We start from the raw sequence: 24,427 nt of genomic DNA, 5'->3' as shown, positions 1-24,427 counted from the left end.
AATTAGTACTAGACCAGATACAGTGAAAAGATGTTTCTATCATAGCAAAATAAAGCCTTGCTATTAAAACAATTGACTTTCTGATTTAATCACAGTTTTTATTGCTACAATTGTAGTGATAACACTGATTGCATCAGGGAAATGTTACACAGGTCAGATAATAATCCAGTCATATGGATAAAATTGCTATTTTCTCGGCTGGATTGTAGAGATTATCAATTATTATGTGTAACCATAGTGTAATATAGATTTAGTAGCCTTCTGGAATAAGAGTCATATGAGCTGTTGGACACCAATGGGTTTATAGTGTTCTTGCTCAGGGTCCTCTGCTGGCTGTATCTTGTGCCAGCTTGCAGTACAAGAAAAACACAGAAATAAGCAATCCACAATATTCTCATGTTTTTATTTGTACATCAAGATTTAAAGAAGGTAAAAAATAAATACTAATTTAAATAGCTTATAAAATATACATGTAAATACAATATATGTATAAGAATATGAATGTATACACATCAAATATACTCAGACAAGGATCAGATGTAACATTTGAAATGTTTATGACAGAGGTGTTCCCCATTTTTTTTCCTTTAGTGTTCCTCATTTTCTTCTCAGTCCTTACAAAAGCTATTAGGGAAAACAGTGGTTGATGTTCTCTATGCAGCAACAACAATGTAAATTACAGGTGCCCAGGACAGATACAATAGAAGCTTATAATGGCATCAGACACAGTAATACAACATCGCTTCAGTCCTCTTTTGGTTTTAAATGGACTTTTCTTCTGTATCCATCACCTCATTTTTATTCTTTTAAAGTTCACCTGGAATCCTTTGCTTTTAACACAGTGTATTCTTCTGTCAGTCTCTTTTTCTCATCAAGTTTAGTCCTGATTGTGTCCATTAGTAAAGAAGCAAAGGGAATCTGCAATAAAGCAAAAATAAGAAAAGTGACTATTCAATCTGTCCTGTGCTTCAGCTTAGATGCAGTTGACTTTACTATTAAATCACTGTTTGTTCTTGAAACTATTGGACATGTTCTCTTCCCATCACTTTTGCACAGATCACCCTGGTTACAGCAAAGGATATTGTGCTTTATCTTAAAAACGATCCAAGTGCATGAAAGAAATGACTTAAGATAAAACCCTATTGAAGAAGTCATGGTTTAGTGATTATTTTAATGATGCAATTTGCAATCCAAGCAGGGCAGACATGCATCTTCACCCAGATGATCAATATGAAGTTACAGTCATCTGCAGGCAGTGGACAAGGATGTCCCGGTTACCTTTCTGTGGCCCTGTGTTAACTTTAAAAATGCAGGGGCCACCAGGAGGTAGCGCACGCAGGGACGTCACTGACATCCCGTGTGTGCACCCATAGGAACAGCAGAGCAGAGCATTGAGGAGGAGGACACGCGCATGGTAAGTTAGCAGTGCACGTCATCTTCAGTGCTCCGATCACCGCTCCTCCGGTCCCGGGACTAAGGTGGGGCAGTACACAGACATATAGCCACCAGCCATACACTATATATGGCTGAAGGCTGTATGACTGTGGGGGCAAATGGCAACCTAAGGTGGGGGGAACTAAACTGCATACCTAAGGTGGGGTGAACTATACTGCATACCTAAAGTGGGGTGAACTATACTGCATACCTAAGGTGGGGGGAAGTATACTGCATACCTAATGTGTGGGGAACTATACTGCCAACCTAATGTGGGGGGAACTATACTGCCAACCTAATGTGGGAGGAACTATACTGCCAATCTAATGTGGGGGAACGATGTTGACAACCTAATGTGGGGGAACGATACTTTTAACCTAATGTGGAGGAACAATGCTGACAACCTAGTGTGGGGGAACTATGCTGCCTACCTACTGTAAGGGAAACTATGCTGCCTACCTACTGTAGGGGAAACTATGCTGCCTACCTACTGTGGGGGGGAACTATGCTGCGTACTTAAAGGGGTACTCCACTGCCCCAGCATTCGGAACATTTTGTTCCGAATTCTGGGTGCAGGCTGCAGGGGTTGTGATGTCACGGCCACGCCCCTTGTGATGTCACACCACGCCCCCCAATGCAAGTCTATGGGAGGGGGCGTGTCGACCACAGCACGATACTCTGATAGTGCCCCTACCGAGTCTAGACTCTGGATCCTCCCCTGTCTGCAGGTCAGTCACAACAGAGTTGGCTACTAATAACATGCAGGCAATGGCTAAAAGAGCCACAACTACTATTCAAAAGAAACTTGTATAGAGTGGGTAAAACATTCTATAATCAAAGATTTTTTTCACAGCTTCGCCTTCCGCTTTGCCAAGCACTTCCTAGTGTCCATGAGACACAACTATGAATTTGCTTTATTTACAGCAGTACTGTATATATTGTACAACACAAATAGAGAAACACAGCCGCACATCCATTTGTATTTTGATCTACTTGCTTCTTAGCATAATTTCAAAAACTAACAGGTTGTTAGTATACATTTTAATCAAAAAGTACAAGCCCACTTGCCATGTCAATGTCACCTATTCAGAGTGGTTTCCCTAACCTGACACTGGCGTAGCGCCGGGCAGTGACCACTGCCCCCAAGAAACCATGCCCACAGGGGGAGCGACCCAGTGGCCAGGCAGCCCCACTGCTGCCCGGCCAAGCCCCTGGCTCTGGGTTGCACCGCCCCACAGACAAAGCATCACAGAAACAATGGCCGCCACAGAGAACCACACCAGTGTGAAACCTACCATGTACTCACTGCCAGAGGGCTGGGAGAATGGTAGGAGGAAACCCTTATGCAGTCTTCTGCTAACTAAAAACACCTGGGCCGAATGGGTGGAGCGGAGTGCTGGCCATGGAAGAAAGGAGAGACTACAAATGTACAACACAAAGAGGAACACAGCCGCACATCCACCATTTGTATTTTGATCTACTTGCTTCTCAGCATAATTTCAAAAACTAACAGGTTGTTAGTATACATTTTGATCAAAAAGTACAAGCCCACTCGCCACGTCAAGGCCACCTAGTCACAGTGGGTCCCTAACCTGACACTGGCGTAGCGCCTGGCGGTGACCACTGGCGCTACGCCAGTGTAAGGTTTGGGACCCACTCTGAATAGGTGGCCTTGACATGGCGAGTGGGCTTGTACTTTTTGATCAAAATGTATACTAACAACCTGTTAGTTTTTGAAATTATGCTGAGAAGCAAGTAGATCAAAATACAAATGGTGGATGTGCGTCTGTGTTTCTCTATTTGTGTTGTACATCTGTATATATTGTAGTTTGTGAAAGGGATCTAGACTGTAGATAGATGAAACATAGGTTAGTTTGTAGTAAACAGTTGTAGCAATCCTGATATCATGAGACACTAACCTAAATGATATATGTTTTGTTTGTGTGAACAAGCCGTTTGACCAAACTTATATTTCATCATTTATGGTGACTTGTGCAGTATGTGAGTCTAATATATTCATGAGTTATACCCTGCTGCCTATTGACAGCTTACACTCTGACAAGAGCATGCAGCTCAGGAATATCCTGGACTCAAGTATCACTGTATGCATAGCATATTTAATAACTGTATGGTTTACCCAAACTACACCATATTCACACATAAAAGATACAGTTAAAAACAGCATTTGTATCACTTCTGCATGTTGTTCTCATACAGGGCAGCATGAAGTAGGTTACAAATTCTCTGCAAATGCATCTCTTTAACACAAAACTGCCAGTAGGAGAAGCAAATAGAAGCTAAAGTCAGTCACAGCAGTCTATGGAACCTCTGGTCTTCCTAACGCAAAAGAATTTTGGTGCCTCCATCACCTTGGTTGTTTGCGTGCAGGGGCACTCACAGGAAGTTGACATGTGAGTATACAGGAGCCAAACAGGGAAGAGACAATTTTCATTGTTGGCAAATATGTTCATATTGGATGCTGTGGAGAGATCACTAACCCAATCTAGCTATGGCTTTATTTACAACCCTGTCTTCCTGCTGCAATATTTTTTTTACTAATTAAAAAATAAATAAAAATAAGCGCCAAATAATTAAATGTCCAGTTTCTAGTATATAAGGAAGGTACATGCGGCTCATAATACACAAGGCTAGAGGTTAACCCCTAAAGACATAAATACCCAAATGTCCACATTGTTAGAGACAAAAAAATGATAAATAAAGGCATCAAAGACATAAAGGCTTCAAAGAATTCCAGACGAAGTCTTTAACACAATTTCTAGCGGTTACTTATTTATTTATATGGTAGTAGTAGTAATAATGAGCGATGTCCCCTGCTATTGATAAAAGCATAAGACTGACATGAATACTGATTTCTATTTCTGATTGTTGTTGTTTTTGTTTTGTTCTTTTATTTCTTCATTATTATTATGGGACAGCCATATCTCTGTCAAAAAGTTTGGCTCAGTCCAAACCTGTATTTCCCTTACAGCTTAAAGCGTTACTGTCATTAGAAAAACTTTTTCCATTTAATACTTCCTTAAAAATGAGGATAGAAACAAATATAAAAAAGAACCAGCGCTCAGAGAGGGAGATATAGGCAGTAATATTCCAGATACAAATGTTGAACAGGGAAATATTTCACTGTTCGACATTTGTATCTGGAATACTACTGCCTATATCTCCCTCTCTGAGCGCTGGTTCGTTTTTATATTTGTTTCTATCCACATATCACCATGGATCATATACTGCGATTCCGGACCACCTTGTGCCCTCCCTTAAGGGATGTGTTTTTGACGGAGATTGTGATATTTCACACGCTTGAAGGGGACCCTGGGTGTCGGTGGGGGAATACATCTATACGGTGGTACCCCACTCACACCGGGTGAGTAACATCTATTTTATATAATATAACCTTGGGATCAGAGCGCCGCCATTTTTTTTCTTATATACTGTATCTTCCTTAAAAACGAAGCATTTTCCTAATATACTTCATAAAAAAATTTAATTGCTAAAGATGTGAAAAAAAGGGTTTTAAAAAAATGGCCACTAGGGGTCTCTGTCTTTTTAATTTTGCAAACAAACCCTGCAAATCCAACTTTTTTGGTCCATCAGAGGGGAGGTAGGTATGGTTATCTCTATACTGTGCCTCGGAGCACAGACAAGATCCAGACAGCTGCAGTCTTTAAGAAGAGGAGCATTTACATGCACAGTGACAAGCAATACAAGGTCAAACTATTATTTATATGCAAAATGGATTCTCTTGTCATTTTATGAACTCATTTCTTGTGTATTTGCACCATTTAGGTTCCACATGGCTGCTTTAGGGTTATAAAAAGCATGCACTTTGCTTACAAAGCAAATTTTTTGCAAAGCTGTGAAAATGTAAATATCCTTATTTTTTTGGCACAAAATGCAGATTTTTCTTCTGTCCTTGCACCATATAGTTTCCCATGGCTGCATTAGAGAGCATGCATTTAGTTACAAAGTTTTGCAAATGTAAAAATGTTTGTGCAGACCTCATGACAAAGGGGGGGGGGCGGGGGTAGAGGATCTTTTAGGGTCCATTCACATCACGGTTTTGCATTAGAGTTCCCGCATACAGTTTTGTATAGGAAAACCGTATACAATTGTATGGGAAAACCGTGAATATATAGACCTTCCATGCAAAAACGTATGCAACAAGATGCATCCGGATGTGTACATTTTTGGTTGTGTATGGTTTTGTGTGTGTGTGTGTTTTTTTTTTTTTTACCGTACAAGAAACTGCAGTCTACTACGGTTGGGTGTCCTGTTTAAAAACCGTATACACCCGTATACGTTTTTTTTCCCACATTAAAGTCAATGATAAATGGATGTGTCAACAGTGCCAAACTGTTTTGGGGATACGCTTTTTTTCTTGTACATGGCAAACAACACCTACTTTTCATGGAATTTCAATAAAAGAATTGGAACTTTATTGCACTAAACTGATGCAACCAGACCTCTAAATTTAAACTGCATACGGTTTAAAACCGTATGCAGTTTCATATCAGAGCACACATTTGCATACAGTTTTGTCAGTTTTAGGACATCCGTTCTGCAAAAAAAAAAACTGATACAAAACAGTATGGCAAAATCATGATGTGAATGCACCCTTAGAGTAATACATAAATCAAAAGGTATTTTACATATTATGCATACAGGTCTTAGGGCACATTATTACACTGACTTAAAGGGGTTCTCCGGTGGAAAACTATTTATTTTAAATCAACTGGTGCCAGAAAGTTAAACAAATTTGTAAATTACTTCTATTAAAAATTCTTAATCCTTCCAGTACTTAACAGCTGCTGTTTACTATACCGAAAGTTGTTTTCTTTTTTAATTTCTTTTTTGTCTGACCACAGTGCTCTCTGCTGACACCTCTGTCTGTATCAGGAACTGTGCTGAGCAGGATAGGCAGAGAGCACTGTGGACAGGCCGAAAAGAAATTAAAAAAGAAAATAACTTTTCTGTAGTATACAGCAGCTGATAGGTACTGGAAGGATTAAGATTTTATTAATAGAAGTAATTTACAAATCTATATAACTTTCTGGCACCAGTTGATTTAAAATAAAATGTTTTCCACCGGAGTACCCCTTTTAGCATTATTTTAAATGACAGTAATGCTTTAAAACTGCATGTATAACACTAAAAACCCTAAAAGCCATGTAGAAGACTATTAGGGCATCTTGGGGTATATCTGTTGGGGCACCTAGGAGTATATTTACTTCTTAGCTGTTTTTTAAGGCAACGTTTATTTCAAAGGTATGGCAACAAGTATGAGTATGGGTAAACAGATGGTACTTGGTGGTAATTAACAGCTTGTTTAACCCCTTAAGGACCAGGCCCATTTTGGCCTTAAGGACCAGAGCGTTTTTTGCACATCTGACCACTGTCACTTTAAGCATTAATAAATCTGGGATGCTTTTACTTTTCACTCTGATTCTGAGAATGTTTTCTCGTGACATATTCTACTTTATGTTAGTGGTAACATGTCATCGATACTTGCATCATTTCTTGGTGAAAAATTCCAAAATTTGATGAAAAAAATTGAAAATGTTGCATTTTTATAACTTTGAAGCTCTCTGCTTATCAGGAAAATAGACATTCCAAATAAATTATATATTGATTCACATATACAATATGTGTACTTTATGATTACATCATAAAGTTGACATGTTTTTACTTTTGGAAGACATCAGAGGGCTTCAAAGTACAGCAGCAATTTTCCAATTTTTCACAAAACTTTCTAAATCTCAATTTTTCAGGGACCAGTTCCGGTTTGAAGTGGATTTGAAGGGCCTTCCTATTAGAAATACCCAATAAATGACCCCATTATAAAATCTGCACCCCTCAAAGTATTCAAAATGACATTCAGTAAGTGTGTAAATCCTTTAGGTGTTTCACAGGAATAGCAGCAATGTGAAGGAGAAAATTCTAAATCTTCATTTTTTACACTTGCATGTTCTTGTAAACCCAGTTTTTGAAATTTTACAAGGGTTAAAGGGAGAGAAATCTTCCTAAAATTTGTAACCCAATTTCTCTTGAGTAAGGAAATACCTCATATGTATATGTAAAGTGTTCGGCGGGCGCAGTAGAGGGCTCAGAAGGGAAGGAGCGACAATGGGATTTTGGAGAGAGAGTTTTTCTGAAATGGTTTTTGGGGGGCATGTAACATTTAGGAAGCCCCTATGGTGCCAGGACAGCAAAAAAACAAAAACAAAAAACACATGGCATACTATTTTGGAAACTGCAACCCTCAAGGAATGTAACAAGGGGTCCAGTGAGCCTTAACACCCCACAGGTCTTTGACGACTTTTCGTTAAAGTTGGATGTGTAAATGACATTCTTTTTTTCCACTAAAATGCTGCTTTCCCCCCAAATTTTACATTTTTACAAGGGGTAATAGTAGAAAATGTCCCCATAATTTGTAATCCCATCTCTTCTGAGTATGGAAATACCCCATGTGTGGACGTCAAGTGTACTGCGGGTGCACTACAATGCTCAGAAGAGAAGGAGCGCCATTGAGCTTTCGGAGAGTGAATTTGTTTGGAATTGGAGTCAGGGGCCATGTGTGTTTACAAAGCCCCTGTAGTGCCAGAACAGTGGACCCCCCACATGTGACCCCCATTTTGGAAACTACACCCCTCACAGAATTTAATAAGGGGTGCAGTGAGTATTTACACCACACTGGCGTTTGACAGATCTCAGAGCTCAGAAGAGAAGGAGTCACATTTGGCTTTTGGAAAGCAAATTGAGCTGAAATGGTTTTTGGGGGGCATGTCCCATTTAGGAAGCCCCTATGGTGGCAGGACAGCAAAAAACACCTTAAAGAGCATACTATTTTGGAAACTACACTCCTCAAGGAACGTAACAAGGGATACAGTGAGCCTTAACACCCAACAGGTGTTTGACAACTTTTCATTAAAGTTGGATGTGTAAATGAAATTTTTTTTTTACTAAAATGCTGCTTTTCCCACAAATTTTTCATTTTTACAAGGGGTAATAGGAGTAAATGACCACAAAATGTGTAACCCCATTTCTTCTGAGTATGGAAATACCCTGTGTGTGGACATCAAGTGCTCTGCTGGCACACTACAATGCTCAGAAGAGAAGGAGCGCCATTGAGCTTTCGGAGAGTGAATTTGTTTGGAATTGGAGTCAGGGGCCATGTGTGTTTACAAAGCCCCTGTAGTGCCAGAACAGTGGACCCCCCACATGTGACCCCCATTTTGGAAACTACACCCCTCACAGAATTTAATAAGGGGTGCAGTGAGTATTTACACCACACTGGCGTTTGACAGATCTTTGGAATAGTAGGCTGTGCAAATGAAAAATTTTATTTTTCATTTTCACGGACTGTTCAAAAAATCTGTCAGACACCTGTGGGGCGTAAATGCTCACTGTACCCCTTATTACAATACGTGAGGGGTGTAGTTTCCAAAATGGGGTCACATGTGGGGGGGGGGGGGGGTCCATTGTTCTGGCACTATGAGGGCTTTGTAAACACACATGGCCTTCAATTTCAGACACATTCTCTCTCCAAAATCCCAATGGCGCTCCCTCCTCTCTTCTGAGCATTGTACTTCGCCCGCAGAGCACTTTACATCCACATACGGGGTATTTTCTTACTCAGAAGAAATGGGGTTACAAATTTTGGGGGGCTTTTTTCCTATTTTCCCTTGTGAAAATGAAAAATTTTGGGTAACACCATCATTTTTGTGAACAAATATTTTTTTTATTTTTTTCCCATCCAACTTAATGAAAATTATTCAAACATCTGTGGGGTGCTCAGGCTCACTATACCCCTCGCTACATTCCGTGAGGGGAGTAGTTTCCAAAATGTGGTCACATGTGGGTATTTATTTTTTTGTATTTGTCAGAACTGCTGTAAAATCAGCCAGCCCTGTACAAATCACCAATTTAGGTCTCAAATGTACATAGTGCACTCTCACTCCTGAGAATTGTTGTGCGCCCGCAGAGCATTTTACGCCCACATATGGGGTATTTCCGTACTTAGGAGAAATTGCGTTCCAAATTTTATTTTATTTTTTTTTTTGCTTTTACCGCTTGTGAAAATATAAAAGTATAAAAATGTTAATTTTTTTACACTAACAGGCTGGTGTAGACCCCAACTTTTCCTTTTCATAAAGGGTAAAAGGAGAAAAAGCCCCCAAAATTCTTAGTGCAATTTCTCCCGAGTACGGAAATACCCCATATGTGGCCCTAAACTGTTTCCTTGAAATACGACAGGGCTCCAAAGTGAGAGAGCGCCATGCGCATTTGAGGACTAAATTAGGGATTGCATTGGGGTGGACATAGGGGTATTCTACTCCAGTGATTCCCAAACAGGGTGCCTCCAGCTGTTGCTTAACTCCCAGCATGCCTGGACAGTCAGTGGCTGTCCGGAAATGCTGGGAGTTGTTGTTTTGCAACAGCTGGATGCTCCGTTTTGGAAACACTACCGTACAATACGTTTTTCATTTTTATTTGGGGGCGGGGGGGGGGGGGGGGGGGGACAGTGTAAGGGGTGTATATGTAGTGTTTTACCCTTTATTATGTGTTAGTGCAGTGTTTTTAGGGTACATTCGCACTGGCATGTTACGGTGAGTATCCCGCTAGGAGTTTGCACTGCGGCAAAAAATTAGTCGCAGCCCAAACTTGAAGCAGGAAACTTACTGTAAACCTGCCCGTGTGAATGTACCCTGTACATACACAGAAAGGGGGCAAACCTCCAGCTGTTTCAGTTGTACTTTTGCAACAGCTGGAGGCACACTGGTTGGAAAACCTTCAGTTATGTTCTGTTACCTAACTCAGTATTTTCCAACCAGTGTGCCTCCAGCTGTTGCAAAACTACAACTCCAAACATATACTGATCGCCGAAGGGCATGCTGGGAGATGTAGTTATGCAACAGCTGGAGGTACACAACTACAACTCCCAGCATGCTGAGACAGCTGTTTGTTGTTTGGGCATGCTGGGATTTGCAGTTTTGCTACATCTGGAGGGCTATAGTTTAGAGACCACTGCACAGTGATCTCCAAACTGTGGTCCTCCAGATGTTGCAAAACTACAAATCCCAGCATGCCCAGGCAGCAAACAGCTGTGTGGGCATGCTAGGAGTTGTAGTTTTGCAAGATCTAGAGGGCCATAGTTTAGAGATCAGAACAGATGGAAAATGCACTCAGCTTTATATGGAAACCAACAGGCTGTGGAGGGAAGGTAGAGCAGGGAAGCTGCAGGGCAGCTGGCTTGCCCCCTCTATTGCGCAGAGCTGCGTAAAAGAATTAGAAGAATACAGATGTATAACTCTGGCAATACTTCATCAATTCATGTAAGTAATTCGCTCTTTTTAATGCTGTTCACCCTAACTATAACCCAGTATACTGGGTTTAGTGTGTGTGAACAGCCTGTCAGTTTCGCTCTATTTACAGTATTATGTTTTTGTGGTTCTACGTTTATCTGTGTTCTTCACTGATCATTGTCACTCACAGAGATCTTCATCTAATACCTGCTATTCCTAAAATGGCTGCTAAAGCTTTGTGCACTGCCTTTTGTAGTCACTCCGATATCATTCCTACACTGCCTGACTGGCTGGGAGAGCTATTAGCAAGGCATTAGCATGGCCAACCTAAGGTTATGTGATCCTCCCTTCCTTCTCCCATGTGCCATGTAGCTAACATAATTTTAGGAGTGTTGGCTAAAACTAACCTCTCTAGATTCGGGTTTGCGCCACCCCAAACTTTTGGTAATGTTCTGACTGAACGCAGGTTCCACAGGTTCAGTTCGCTCACCTCTATTTAACAGCATTGAAAGATATGCTTTAATCCCTTCACAACCCATGATGGATCTAATTTGTCACAGGCCACTAAGGGTGTATGGAGCAGGCTCCTGACTCGAACATGCTCCATATCGAGCAACCACCAGCTAATTTAAAGGGGTACTCCGGTGAAAACCTTTTTTTTTTTATATATATCAACTGGTGCCAGAAAGTTATACAGATTTGTAAATTACTTCTATTGAAAAATTTTAATCCTTCCTGTACTTATTAGCTGCTGAACACTACAGTGGAAATTCTTTTCCGTTTGAAACACAGAGCTGTCTGCTGACATCATGAGCACAGTGCTCTCTACTGACATCTCTGTCCATTTTAGGAACTGTATTTCCGCCTGAAGAAAGAGCTACACCATTCTTCAGGCGGAAATTTCCAAGCGGATTTTCCGTTCACAAATTCCTAAGTGTGAATTTGTGAACGGAAACCCATTCACTAGGCTATACATTTTAGCAAGCGGAATTTCCGCCTGCAATTTCAAAGAGGAATTGCAGGCGGAAATTCCGTAGTCTGAAACTAGCCTAATAGGAACAGTTTGTTGAGGATTACTATAGTAACAAGGAAAACAGTGTACGGGAAAACAAACCACCAATAATATCACCAAAATAAGTGAATAAAAGCAGTACCTATTTAAACATGGAAGCTAATAGCCGAACACATCCATTTTGTTTCTATGTTTCAAGCACAGCGGACCTAACGCATTGATTCGAATGATCCAACAGGCTCCTCTTTCTAACAGTAACTGGTACCTGTCTCCTCCTCTAAATGGAACTTCAGTTCTTTCAATTCCTGCAAACCTGACAGTAGATACAGTCATGGCCTTAAATGTTGGCACCCCTGAAATTTCTCAAGAAAATGAAGTATTTCTCACAGAAAAGGATTGCAGTAACATGTTTTGCTATACATGTTTATTCCCTTTGTGTGTATTGGAACTAAACCAAAAAAAGGGAGGAAAAAAAGGAAATAGGACATAATGTCACACCAAACTCCAAAAATGGGCTGGACAAAATTATTGGCACCCTTTCAAAATTGTGGAAAAGTAAGATTGTTTCAAGCATGTTATGCTCCTTTAAACTCACCTGGGGAAAGTAACAGGTGTGGGCAACATAAAAATCACACATGAAAGCAGATAAAAAGGAGAGAAGTTCACTCAGTCTTTGCATTGTGTGTGTGCCACACAAAGCACGGACAACAGAAAGAGGAGAAGAGAACTGTTTGAGGACTTGAGAACCAAAATTGTGGGAAAATATCAACAATCTCAAGGTTACAAGTCCATCTCCAGAGATCTAAATTTGCTTTTGTCCACAGTGCACAACATTATCAAGAAGTTCGCAACCCTGAATGTGGACAGAAGAGAAAAATTGATGAAAGGTGTCAATGCAGGATAGTCCGGATAATGGATAAGCAGCCCCAAACAAATTCCAAAGATATTCAAGCTGTCCTGCAGGCTCAAGGAGCATAATTTAAATTAAATGAAATGCTATGGCAGGAGACCAAGGACGACCCCACTGCTGACACATAAAAAAGCAAGACTACATTTTGCCAAAATGAACTCGAGTAAGCCAAAATCCATCTGGGAAAGCATCTTGTGGACAGATGAAACCAAGATAGAACTTTTTGGTAAAGCACATCATTTTTCTGTTTACCGACAACGGAATGAGGCCTACAAAGAAAAGAACACAGTGCCTACAGGGAAATATGGTGGAGGTTCAATGATGTTTTGGGGTTGTTTTGCTGCCTGTGGCACTGGGTGCCTTTAATGTGTGCATGTCATCATGAAATCTGAGGATTACCAACGGATTTTGAGTCGCAGTGTACAGCCCAGTGTCACAAAGCTGGGTTTGCGTCCGAGATCTTGGGTCTTCCAGCAGGACAATGACCCCAACATATGTAAAAAAGCACCCAGAAATTGATGGGAACAAAGCGCTCGAGAGTTCTGAAGTGGCCAGCAATGAGTCCAGATCTAAATCCCATTGAACACCTGTGGAGAGATCTTAAAATTGCTGTTGGGAAAAGGCGTCCTTTCAATAAGAGAGACCTGGAGCAGTTTGCAAAGGAAGAGTTGTCCAACATTCCAGCTGAGAGGTGTAAGAAGCTTATTGATGGCAAATGATTTCAGTTATTTTTTCCAAAGGGTGTGCAACCAAATATTAAGTTAAGGGTGCCAATAATTTTGTCCAGACCATTTTTGGAGTTTGGTGTGACATTATGTCCAATTAGCTTTTTTCCCTCCCTTTTTTTGGTTTAGTTCCAATACACACAAAAGGAATAAACATGTGTATAGCAAAACGTGTTACTGCAATCCTTTCCTTTGAGAAATACTTCATTTTCTAGAAAAATTTCAGGGGGGCCAACATTTATGGCCATGAATCTGGGAGCCACAAATCCGGTGCTAACTGAAAGAAAATGTTCTTTAATTTGAACCAAGAGCTTCCGTTTGGTTTGGTCCCCGTAATAATAGTCGCATGGACACGTTAGACAAACTATGTGGGAAGTCTGGCAAGTTAATAGATCTCTGACTACTATAAGGGTGCGTTCACACTACGGAATACCCGCAGAATTCCACGAGCGGAACTCCGTGGTGTGAACTTAACATTAGTGTGAATGAGTCTCCGTGGTCTTTGCGGGTGAATTCCAACGCTGAAATTGCTCTGCGCAAAGAAAGATCATGTTCATTCTTTGCATGGATTCCGCGAGCACTGCATAGCCATCAATGGTGACGGCTCAGTGCCCCACGGCCCTAGTGCCGAAGCAACTTCGGCGGCAGCTGCCAGGCGGAGCCTCCGCTCATGGAATTCAGCGAGCGGAGATTTCGCAGTGTGAACGCACTCTAAGACAATCTCCTACCCTTAAGGAACATTTAACCAAATTCTGTGAGTATATAGAACAATTATGACATTTAAAATATAAAAGCCTCTATGTTGAAATAGGTATTGCTTTTATACACTTATTTTGGTGATGTTATTGGTGGTTTGTTTTCCTGTACACTGTTTACTTGTTACTTTATTAATACTCAACAAACTGTTCCTATAAGAGTGATACCTGGACGTGCACGTCATTCCGGCCCAGACGAAGTGCCGCAGAGTGTGAAACATGTTGACACCCCTTTGCGTGTCCCCCGCTTCACCTGTTCCGCTCTGCTTCCTGTATTCCTGCACCTGTTTGTACATACCATGAAGTTCGTAATAAAGCCTGAAGTTTTTACAGCATCCTCGGGGTGAGTGCTTCATCATTATCTCTCTGTTGATTGGATTATTTACAGATCTTCACTTCTGATGACGTGAGCACCACCTATTTGCTTATCAGAGGTACAGGTTTTACAGATTTATTTATGTGGACAATTGTCAGTGGTGCCGGACAAAATCCTGTTTTGTCTATTAACCCCTTAAGGACCAGGCCCATTTTGGCCTTAAAGAGTAGCTATCATTAACTAAACTTTCCCTAATTCCCCTCCCCATCTGTCCCTGACACTAACTACCTCTATCCCTGTATTTATTTTATGTAAAACCCTATTTAATTACCTTTCTAATAGCATCTTCGGTAGCTCAGTGTTGAGCTATTTGCAAGGGCAGGAGGTGGGCGTGGCCCGGCAGGCGTGACGTCCTCTGAAGCCTGGCTGGCCGGCTTCCACCCGTCTTCTTGCACTGAGAAGAGGGAGATGCAGGGGGTGGGGATATTTAAATTGTGTGCGCTGCGCTCGCACGAGCTGCACTGAGAAGAGGGAGATGCAAGGGGAGGGGATACTTAAATTACGCACGCACGAGCACTGTGCTCTCTCTCTGCCTGTTTCATATACAGGCAAAGAGAGAGAGCTGAGGACGTGCATTTCGGACCACGCTGCCCAGTCAGCATGAGGGGGGGGAATGATTTCTGGACCATGTAGGGTGACACCTAGTGGCCAGGATTTCAAATGTAAAATAAAGTGTGAAAGATAGATTTTTTTTTTTATGACATATTAGAAAGATTTTTATTTAGGCATAATCTATTGAATTTAAAAAAATTATGTTTAAACGGGTACTCCGGTGCTTAGACATCTTATCCCCTATCCAAAGGAACCCGTTGTAATCAGTCCTCGGAGCGTGTTCGCTCTGGGTCTGATTACCGGCGACCACACGGCCGGCGGCGTGTGACGTCACGCCTCCGCCCCCGTGTGACGTCACGCTCCGCCCCTCAATGCAAGCCTACGGGAGGGGGCGTGATAGCCCCCTCCCGTAGGCTTGCATTGAGGGGGGGGGGGGGAGCGTGACGTCACACGGGGGCGGAGGCGTGACGTCACACGCCGCCAGCCATGTGGTCGCTGGTAATCAGACCCGGAGCGAACACGCTCCGGGGACTGATTGCAAACGGGGTGCCGCGTGCAAGATCCCGGGGGTCCCCAGCGACAGGACTACCGCAATCAGGCATCTTATCCCCTATCCTTTGGATAGGGGATAAGATGTCTAAGCACCGGAGTACCCCTTTAGCCCGTTAAGGACTCAGCCCATTTGGGCATTAAGTACTCTGACAATTTTATTTTAACGTTTTAGTTTTTTCCTCCTCGCCTTCAAAAAATCATAACTATTATATATTATCATCCACAGACTAGTATGGGGGCTTGTTTTTTGCGCAACCAGTTGTCTGTTGTAATGCCGTCACTCATTTTACCATAAAATGTATGGTGCAACCAAAAAAATACTATTTTTGTGGGGAAATTAAAAAGAAAACCGCAATTTTGCTAATTTTGGAAGGTTTGGTTTTCACGCCGTACAATTTACGGTAAAAATGACGTGTTATTTATTCTTTGGGTCAATATGATTAAAATGATACCCATGGTAACATACTTTTCTATTATTATACCGCTTAAAAAAATATATCGCAAACTTTTTAACCAAATTAGTACGTTTAAAATCCCCCTATTTTGAAGACCTATAACTTTTTCATTTTTCCGTATAAGCGGCAGTATGAGGGCTCATTTTTTGCGCTGTGATCTGTACTTTTTATTTATACCATATTTGCTTATATAAAACTTTTAATACATTTTTTTATACATTTTTGGGGGAATAAAATGTTATAAAAAAGCAGAAATTTGGGATTTTTTTACGTTCACCGTATGATATCATTAACATTTTATTTTAATAGTTCGGATATTTACGCACACGGCGTTACCATATATGTATATGAAATTTTTTTTTTTTACACTTTTTGGGGGTGAAATAGGGAAAATGGGACAATTTACGTTTTTATTTTTACACTTTAATAGTCCCCATTCGATTGCTAATACTGTTCAGTGCAATGCTTAGGACATAGCACTGATCAGTGTTATCGGTCATCTTCTGCTCTGGTCTGCGGGAAGGCAGATCAGAGCAGAAGACACCGGGAAGGCAGCGGAGGCAGGTGAGGGGATTGCACACAGAGGGAGGGTCTGCCGTTCTGGATGATCGGATCGCCGCGGCAGCGCTGTGTGCAATCATATAATCCATTTTAGTTACCGAAATGCTGCAGATGCCGTGATCTGTATTGATCACGGCATCTGAGGGGTTAATGAAGGACATCCGCGCGATTGCGGATGTCGGCCATTACCGGCGGGTCCCTAGCTGCTATCAGCAGCCGGGACCTGCTGCGCAAGACCCGAGCATCGCTCCGATGCTCGCGGTTATGTATAACATGTAAATGTACGTCCTGGTACGTTAAGTACTAGCTCAGGACGTACATTTACGTCTGGCGTCGTTAATGAGGGTACCCATTTGAGGACCAGGCCAATTTTATTTTAGCATTTTAGTTTTTTCTTCCTCGCCTTCTAAAAATAACTCTTTTATATCTCCATCCACAGACCCATATGAGGGCTTGTTTTTTGCATCACCAATTTTACTTTGTAAATGACATCACTTATTTTACCATAAAATGTATGGCGAAACCAAAAAAAAATATTATTTATGCGGGAAAATTGAAAAGAAAAGCACAATTTAGCACATTTTGGAAGGTTTTGTTTTCACACTGTACACTTTACGGTAAAAATTACGTTTTCTTTATTCTGTGGGTCAATATGATTAAAATTATACCCATGTTATATGCTTTTCTATAATTGTATTATAATTGTATTAAAAAAAAATCTCAAACTATTTTAACAAAATTAGTATGTTTGAAATTGCCCTATTTTGACCACCTATAACTTTCTCATTTTTCCGTATATGTGGCGGTATGAGGGCTCATCTTTTGTGCCGTGCGTGATCTGTTGTTTTTATCGGTACCACTTTTGCTTAAGTTTTACTTTTTATAAATTTGTTCTTAATTTTTTTTTTGTAATAAAATGTGACAAAAAAGCAGCAATTTTTGACTTTTTTATTTTTTTACATTTACGGCGTTCACCGTACGGGATAATTAACAATATATTTTGATAGTTCAGACTTTTACGCGGCGATACCAAATATATATATAATATTTAAATCTTTGCATTAGGCCCCGATCGGAACATGTCCGGATTAGTCTGTGATAACGATATCAGAGAAGTGCCAGAAGAAGACTGTGCTTGCTTGGCTAAATTAGGAAGGTGTGGTGAAGAAATCCCCTCTGAGGAGCTGCACTAACAGCGCTTATAGGGGCCCGGTAGGTGGCACGAAGCTCACATAGGACACGTCCTCATCATCCATTTAAAGTACTGCACTGCCACAGATGCCGTGATCTGTATTGATCACGGCATCTGAGGGCTTAATGGCGGACATCTGCACGATCGCACATGTCCACCATTACCGGCGGGTCCCTGGCTGCTGATAGCATTTACGTCCATTACCGTTAAGGGAAAATTTTTGGTGTTTTTTTTTTATTATTAAATTTTAAATTAAATTATTCTTTAAGTTTTTTGAAAATTATGTTATATTTATTCTGTGGGTTGGTATGATAATCGCGGTACCCAATTTATATAGTTTTTTGTTTTTTTAGGTTTCCTTTTCACTACAAAATAAAAATTTTTCCTTTTTTGTGTTGCCATGTTCCGACAGCCACTTAAATAAAAAACAAAAAACTGATCTTTCACTGTGCGGAATAAATACATGGCAATACCTATTATGTATAGGTTTGCTTTTTAATTTATTTATTTTTTGATAATACAAGGCTTTATTGGGTAAGGGCCATTTATTTATAATAATAATAATTTTTTTTTTTACACACATGTTCTGTAGCCCAGCTGTCAGTATTACAGTGACACTCAGACTGTGCGATCCAGACTACTGGCTGGACCTCACAGGCTGCTATACTTGGCAGAGGATGCCATCAGCTGGCAACAATCGAGACCCCGCAATTGCATCGCTGTTGGGGGACATCGCTGTCAATCACATAGAAACCGTGGTCAGTACTGACCACGACATCTATGGGGTTAAAGCTGTCAAGACAAGCACGATCATGGTCTCTGCAACTGCAGTGGGATACCAGGTCCCCCTGCTGATTTCCTGTGCAGCGTCTTATTGCGCGAACCTGTCGGAAGATCGGATGTATGCATACGTCCTATGGAGGGAAGTAGTTAAGGGGACAGAACTTAAACTGCACCAAATATTTGCACTTTTTAGGCACACATTTTTGGCTAAAACTATGCTGGCTAATGGGTGGTACAGACAAATTAACAGTGCAAAATATGCAAGATTTTCAAAGAGTCTGAGCCACGGTTAAAAATCTGCTGCAATCTTAGACTGCCTATCTCCCCAAGTATGTGTAGTTATATTGATAGCCTTGCTATCTCTCCACAGTTATTACAAATTTTCCCATAATACACTAATACTTGGTGTTTATAAAAGTATACATTACTGGTGTACATTTGTCCTATATATCTGAAAATCTTTCTATGCATACGGCGAACCCTTCAACTGATAAAAGCAAAAAAGTTCAGGTGGCTTACAATTATTTATGATCATTTGCAGAAGCAAGTAGTACAGATCTAGCACTGAATATGGCTGACAATGATTGGAATGATTGGCGCGCAATGTGCATGCGCATCTCTGAGCTCAGCAATGTTGAGAAGCCCCATAGGGATTGAAAGGAGCACTGGCTGCCAATGCACAATGTAATCCGTTCATTCCAGGGGACATTTTACCTCCATGATAGGTTGGAGCCAAGTAAGCTAGTAGCATATGATTTAGTCCTAGATGTTAGAGAGTTCATGTAGTGCAGTAGCTTCTGGAGTACAGGATAAAAAGTTTATTGATTTTAAGGCTGAACAAATTTAAAACTACAACCAGGAATCCGCATACAATGCCACACTTGAAATTTGGTAACATTGATATTTACCATGTATCCTTCTACATATGCTATATAGTACATTAAAGGGTAGCTCCCACCATCCTATTTTTTGCTAGACTGTTTCCCCCCCTCCCCCCCGCTATGGCACTAGCCCGTTCCCTCCTCCCCCGCCCCGCATACCCCGTTCCCTCATTACACTTGCAGTTACTGCAGAGTCCGACAGCGGGCATGCAGGGACAGCGGCGGCAATGGCGATGTGCGGGAGGAGTGGCCTCCCAGCCAGTGGCCGAGGAGCCAATGCGCTCGCTCCCGCCTGTCTGATATTAGAGATATGTTGTAGTACATAAGTACTACAACATATCAAAAAATAAAGTTGGTGACAGTGCCCATTTAACCACAGTCTTCCTAAAAACTTTCCTCTCAGCATCTATGCCCAGCATCCAGCATCTATGCCCAGCTGTAACAGAAAGTAGTAGGGATGTGGAATTCCTATCGCCCGACGCCTGCGACATGCAGTTCCGGGCAGGTGAATTTTTTAGGCCCTTAGCCCTGCTTTGGGCAAGCAGGGTCGGACCTGAAGGCCCCCGACAGGCATGGCGGTGCTCACAAGGGTGTATGGAGCGGACTCCAGACCCATGCCTGCTCCATACTCTGCAGCCCCCAGCTGTTTCCAGTAGCTAGGGGCCACCGCTAATGCGCAGCATGTGGCAATCGTCGCAGCTGACTATTAACCCTTTAGATCGCCGCTGTCAAAGCTGACAGCAGTGTCTAAAGTGACATGTGAATGCTCCCTGGTGGGCTAGTGGGGTGGATCACCACCACCACAGCACGATCTGTTTCCCTGGTTTCCGTGTTTCTGTCATTGATAGAGCCTGGCTGGACCAGGCTCTATCTATGGATCGCTGGTCACACAGATCAATGGAGTTCAATAGAACTCTATTGATCTATGTGAGGAATCTAATGATTCCTCCTAAAAGTACCCTAAGGGACTAATTAATTAATTGACTCCCCCTGATATTAAAAGTTCAAATCACCCCCTTTTTCTATATAAATACATGTAAACATAATAAAAATAAAACATATTTGGTATCACTGCATGTGTAATTGTAAAAACTATTAATATATAACATTATGTATCCCACGCGGTAAATTACGTAAATGTAAAAACAAAATACCAAACAACAGAATTGCAATTTTTATAATATCCCAGAAAAAAAGTTAAAAGCGATTAAAAGTCAGATCAATATCAAAATGGTACGGATACAAAAAAACAGATTATAGCGCCAAAAAATTGCCCCCATACAGCCTGGTATGCAAAAAAAATGATAGGTGTGTCAAAAGATGGCATTTAAATGTTTTTTCCAAAAGTTCTGATTTTTTTTATTAAATTAGTAAAACATGACGGAAACTATACAAATCTGGTATTGCTGTAATCAGGATGGCCTAAAGTATCAAAATAACATGTTAGCTCAACCACTAGGTAAATGGCGTAGAAAAGAAAAACGCCAAATTTGCTAAATTATCTTTTACGATTTCAATTTCACTTCACCAATATATTTTAGTTTTTGCTTCGGAGCATATGTAATAAAAAAATGAAAAGGTATTAATATAGTAGTTAGTTATGGCTATTATAGGGCGAGGAGGAGAAAGAGTGTAAAAGCGAAAATTGGCCCGTACAAGTGGATAGTCATGAGGGACAAGTAGATTTTGCTCCATTTTAGTCCCGTGGACAAGTAGTTTTTTAATAAAATTTCCACACCCCTGAAGTAGTTAATACTACAACTAATACTGGTACTAGATCAGATCTTAAACTATCTGAATCTATGAGTAAAGGAATAGTAGTAAGGGTCCATTCTTTGATCACAAAACACTGAACTCCAGGTAACAGTGAATAAAGGTGCCTTTAACCGTACAAACGCAAGTTTAAAATGTAATTACAAGTATCTGATGGACATACAAAAACTATGCCACTGCTTCTAAATGCATGTTTAATTGTAGCAGCTCTTGTATTGCAACATAAATGAAAGGCAAGTGATGCATTCCAAATATGTATATGTAAGAACAAAGACAGACACTCCGAGCAGACAAAATCAAATACCAAATGCAGTTGCGTGATGGATTTTTCTTTAAGTATTAAGCAAGATATAAATGATCATTTTAAATGCTATGATGTCAGTTTACCAGATGGTGGTGGTAGTGGATAACTTAAACACATCATGAAATTTTCAATATGTCTGAGTACATCGTACACAGCATAAAATACCATTTTAAAATGTCCAGGTCTTTTATGTTTCTATAGGTAATAACCTGATAATGAATTAAGATATAGAGAATAGATTGAGCAAAAAGATGTGTATAAATTCAACACAGTAAATTATGCCTTCGGACAACATACTGGTGCATAGTTATCAATGCCAATATGTTTTCTGGTGTAATTCCATTGAATAGACTGGCACCCAGACAGAATATCACAAATTTAAGTATTCTGTTATGTTTTCTAACACAAAATTTCTGAAAAACAAAGAAAAAAAGTGTCCAATAAACAGAGTGTGATTTATTTTCTTAAAAAATGTATTACTTTTCAGCCCAGGGCTATATGGAGGTGTGCTAGGTCAGGTATACACTGGCATAGCACAGTATGTGTGGTGTTTTTTTTAAATCAGTATAGACTGTATTAAGAAAGATTTATAATTGATTGCACACTGGATGTTTGTAATATTTATAAAAAAGGTTTGTATCACAGTTTACAGCAAAATATTGTTTAGAATTATTTCTTCCATGATACTCCGAGCATTTCATTAAACTCAGCTTACAAAGTTCATGCAATCTGCATTCTAAAATGATTAATAATCTTTATATATATCGCCAACAGCATTTTACAATATACAGACAAAAGAAGACATTCCAGAAATACGCACTAAATTATCAGTGAGGGCCTTGCTCAAAAAAGGTTTTACCCAAGAATATATAAATATATACACACTTACACACACACGATCTCTGTTCTTTTTGATAGGACTAATTGCATATTTGGTTTCTGTAATGCTTATTATTAGTCAGCTTCCTAAGTCATTATTTCTTAGGGAATTACAAGTCAAAAGTGTCCTAATCTGGCCAAAGCAAACACGTCTCAGACCATAATACAGCAAAAACTTCTACAAAGTATCTGCAAGAATGGAGAAAAAAAAAGAAGATTGGAATAAAAAGTGGTACATTTAAAGAAGTCCTCTGGTGTGGTGGCACTTTACTGAAAGAATATAAGGGCTTGACTCTCTGACAGAGAGCAGTTCCTTATAAAATGTTATTAACACAACTGGCTGCCTTGCTTAAAAACTGGAGCAGGGCACGCTGGAGAACAACTGAAATCCCCGCCCGGCCGCCTGCTCTGCATGTGTGGATTAAAGAGTGCTGTTCATGAGATGAAGTAGAGGCCGATAGGTCGGATGTTAAGCTGTTGGGAATCTGAAATGCCCCCAATAGTCCTATTCTACTTTTGGTTCTTACAATAAAAATAATTATGTTGATGATAATCATAAGGAATTGCTGTTTGTGCAAAAGTGTAGAAATAATGAAAATGTTCATCAGTGTTACTTTTTTTCCCCAACAATTTGAGGCAGAGGGCAGATATATCAGACCCCCACAGAATCAGTATCTACTACAAAGCTATACGTTTCATATGTACATCACTTTCTTAATACAGTTTTTTTCAATTTGTTATACAAATTAAATCATTTAAAAAAAAAAAAATTTTATTTTTTTTATTTCAGTATACAAAGATGTCATGTTAATACACCCAATAATTCTGCATAATAAAAAGTGGGATAAATGGAAGTAATACATTAAAGTATACAGACATCAGGGCAGGTAATATATATGAAATTTAACTTTAGTTGTATCATGGATATCTCTGCCCAGTGCAAGGAAGACAACTGTCTGTACATGTGTGTAAGATCAGTCACCCAGATGCTGTAATAGACAGTAGGATAGACTGCTCAAGATTTCCCAGGAATCACGATGCAGGCAATAGTTAATCTAAGAGTGCAGGGAGAAGAGAGGCTGTCCCTGCTGTACCACTCTGCTAACTGCTTGCTAGTGTTTCCATCTAGCCGCATTCTGGAGTGCACATATTGAATATTAATGGTTGGATACGGAGCGCTCAACACATAAAACAAATGTAGAAAAAAATTCTAATTAAAGGAGAAATAAACCTCTTCAATTAAAGAGTTCACATTTCAAGTACTATGTGATCCCCCAAAATAAATCTTAATGGAAGGTAACAATAAATGAACTAATGGTTCACTGAAGGTTGCAGACTCCCTGCAGTTAAACTGTAAAGAGCAATTACTGATTAGTAAATGGTAACTTCCCACTCCCCATTTTTATTTCACCCTAAACCATAAGACAGGGCTGTAAAAAAAAAAAAAGAAAAGAAAAAAAATTAAAAGTATTTAAAACATTATTGTTCTGTCACCAAGGAGTAAAATGAGCTTGAAAATGATCTAAAGGGATATGATGCAGTTCATTATGTTAAACAGCAACGGCAGTGGTTTCCTAGTGTTCATAAAGACTGCTCTATTAAATTTACCTCCAGTCAATAATTAGGAGTCCACAAATAAACGCAGGCAATTAAATCAATACTACCGGACAATTACGTTCCATAGAGCTCGCTCACAAAGATGCTATATTTTACCTTGCTGCATTAAATGCTCGAGTGCAACAACCAACATTCTCACGCTTCTCATTAGCAGAGCTCTGGAAATCCGACGTATGAGAACGCATCTCAATGTCAAGAGGAAAATAACAGCTAATATCACCAGTGCAATTTAAGTCAATAACTCTGAAAACGAAAGGGGGGTTATTATTTGTACCATGGAGACGCCAAAATAGGAGGATTTCATTTTCAGATTATATGTTCAGAATCCTGGATTCAAACTAATATT

At 40.2% G+C, this 24,427-nt stretch overlaps 1 protein-coding gene across 5 annotated transcripts in view; it reads right to left on the bottom strand.

Annotated features, from left to right (window-relative positions):
* Window positions 1-396: 396 nt before the first annotated feature.
* The window catches only part of CNTLN (centlein), a 419,445-nt gene continuing 395,414 nt past the window's right edge, over window positions 397-24,427 (bottom strand). For all 5 annotated transcript variants that reach the window (XM_056552149.1, XM_056552148.1, XM_056552151.1 and 2 more), the window contains one exon: window positions 397-918. In XM_056552149.1, coding sequence (XP_056408124.1) covers window positions 814-918 — 105 coding nt within the window. In that variant the 3' untranslated portion in view covers window positions 397-813. The remainder of the gene's footprint in view (window positions 919-24,427) is intronic.

The sequence above is a fragment of the Hyla sarda genome, chromosome 1 (assembly GCF_029499605.1).
Source record: "Hyla sarda isolate aHylSar1 chromosome 1, aHylSar1.hap1, whole genome shotgun sequence".
NCBI lineage: Eukaryota > Metazoa > Chordata > Amphibia > Anura > Hylidae > Hyla > Hyla sarda.
This window is presented reverse-complemented; position numbering and strand designations above follow the sequence as displayed.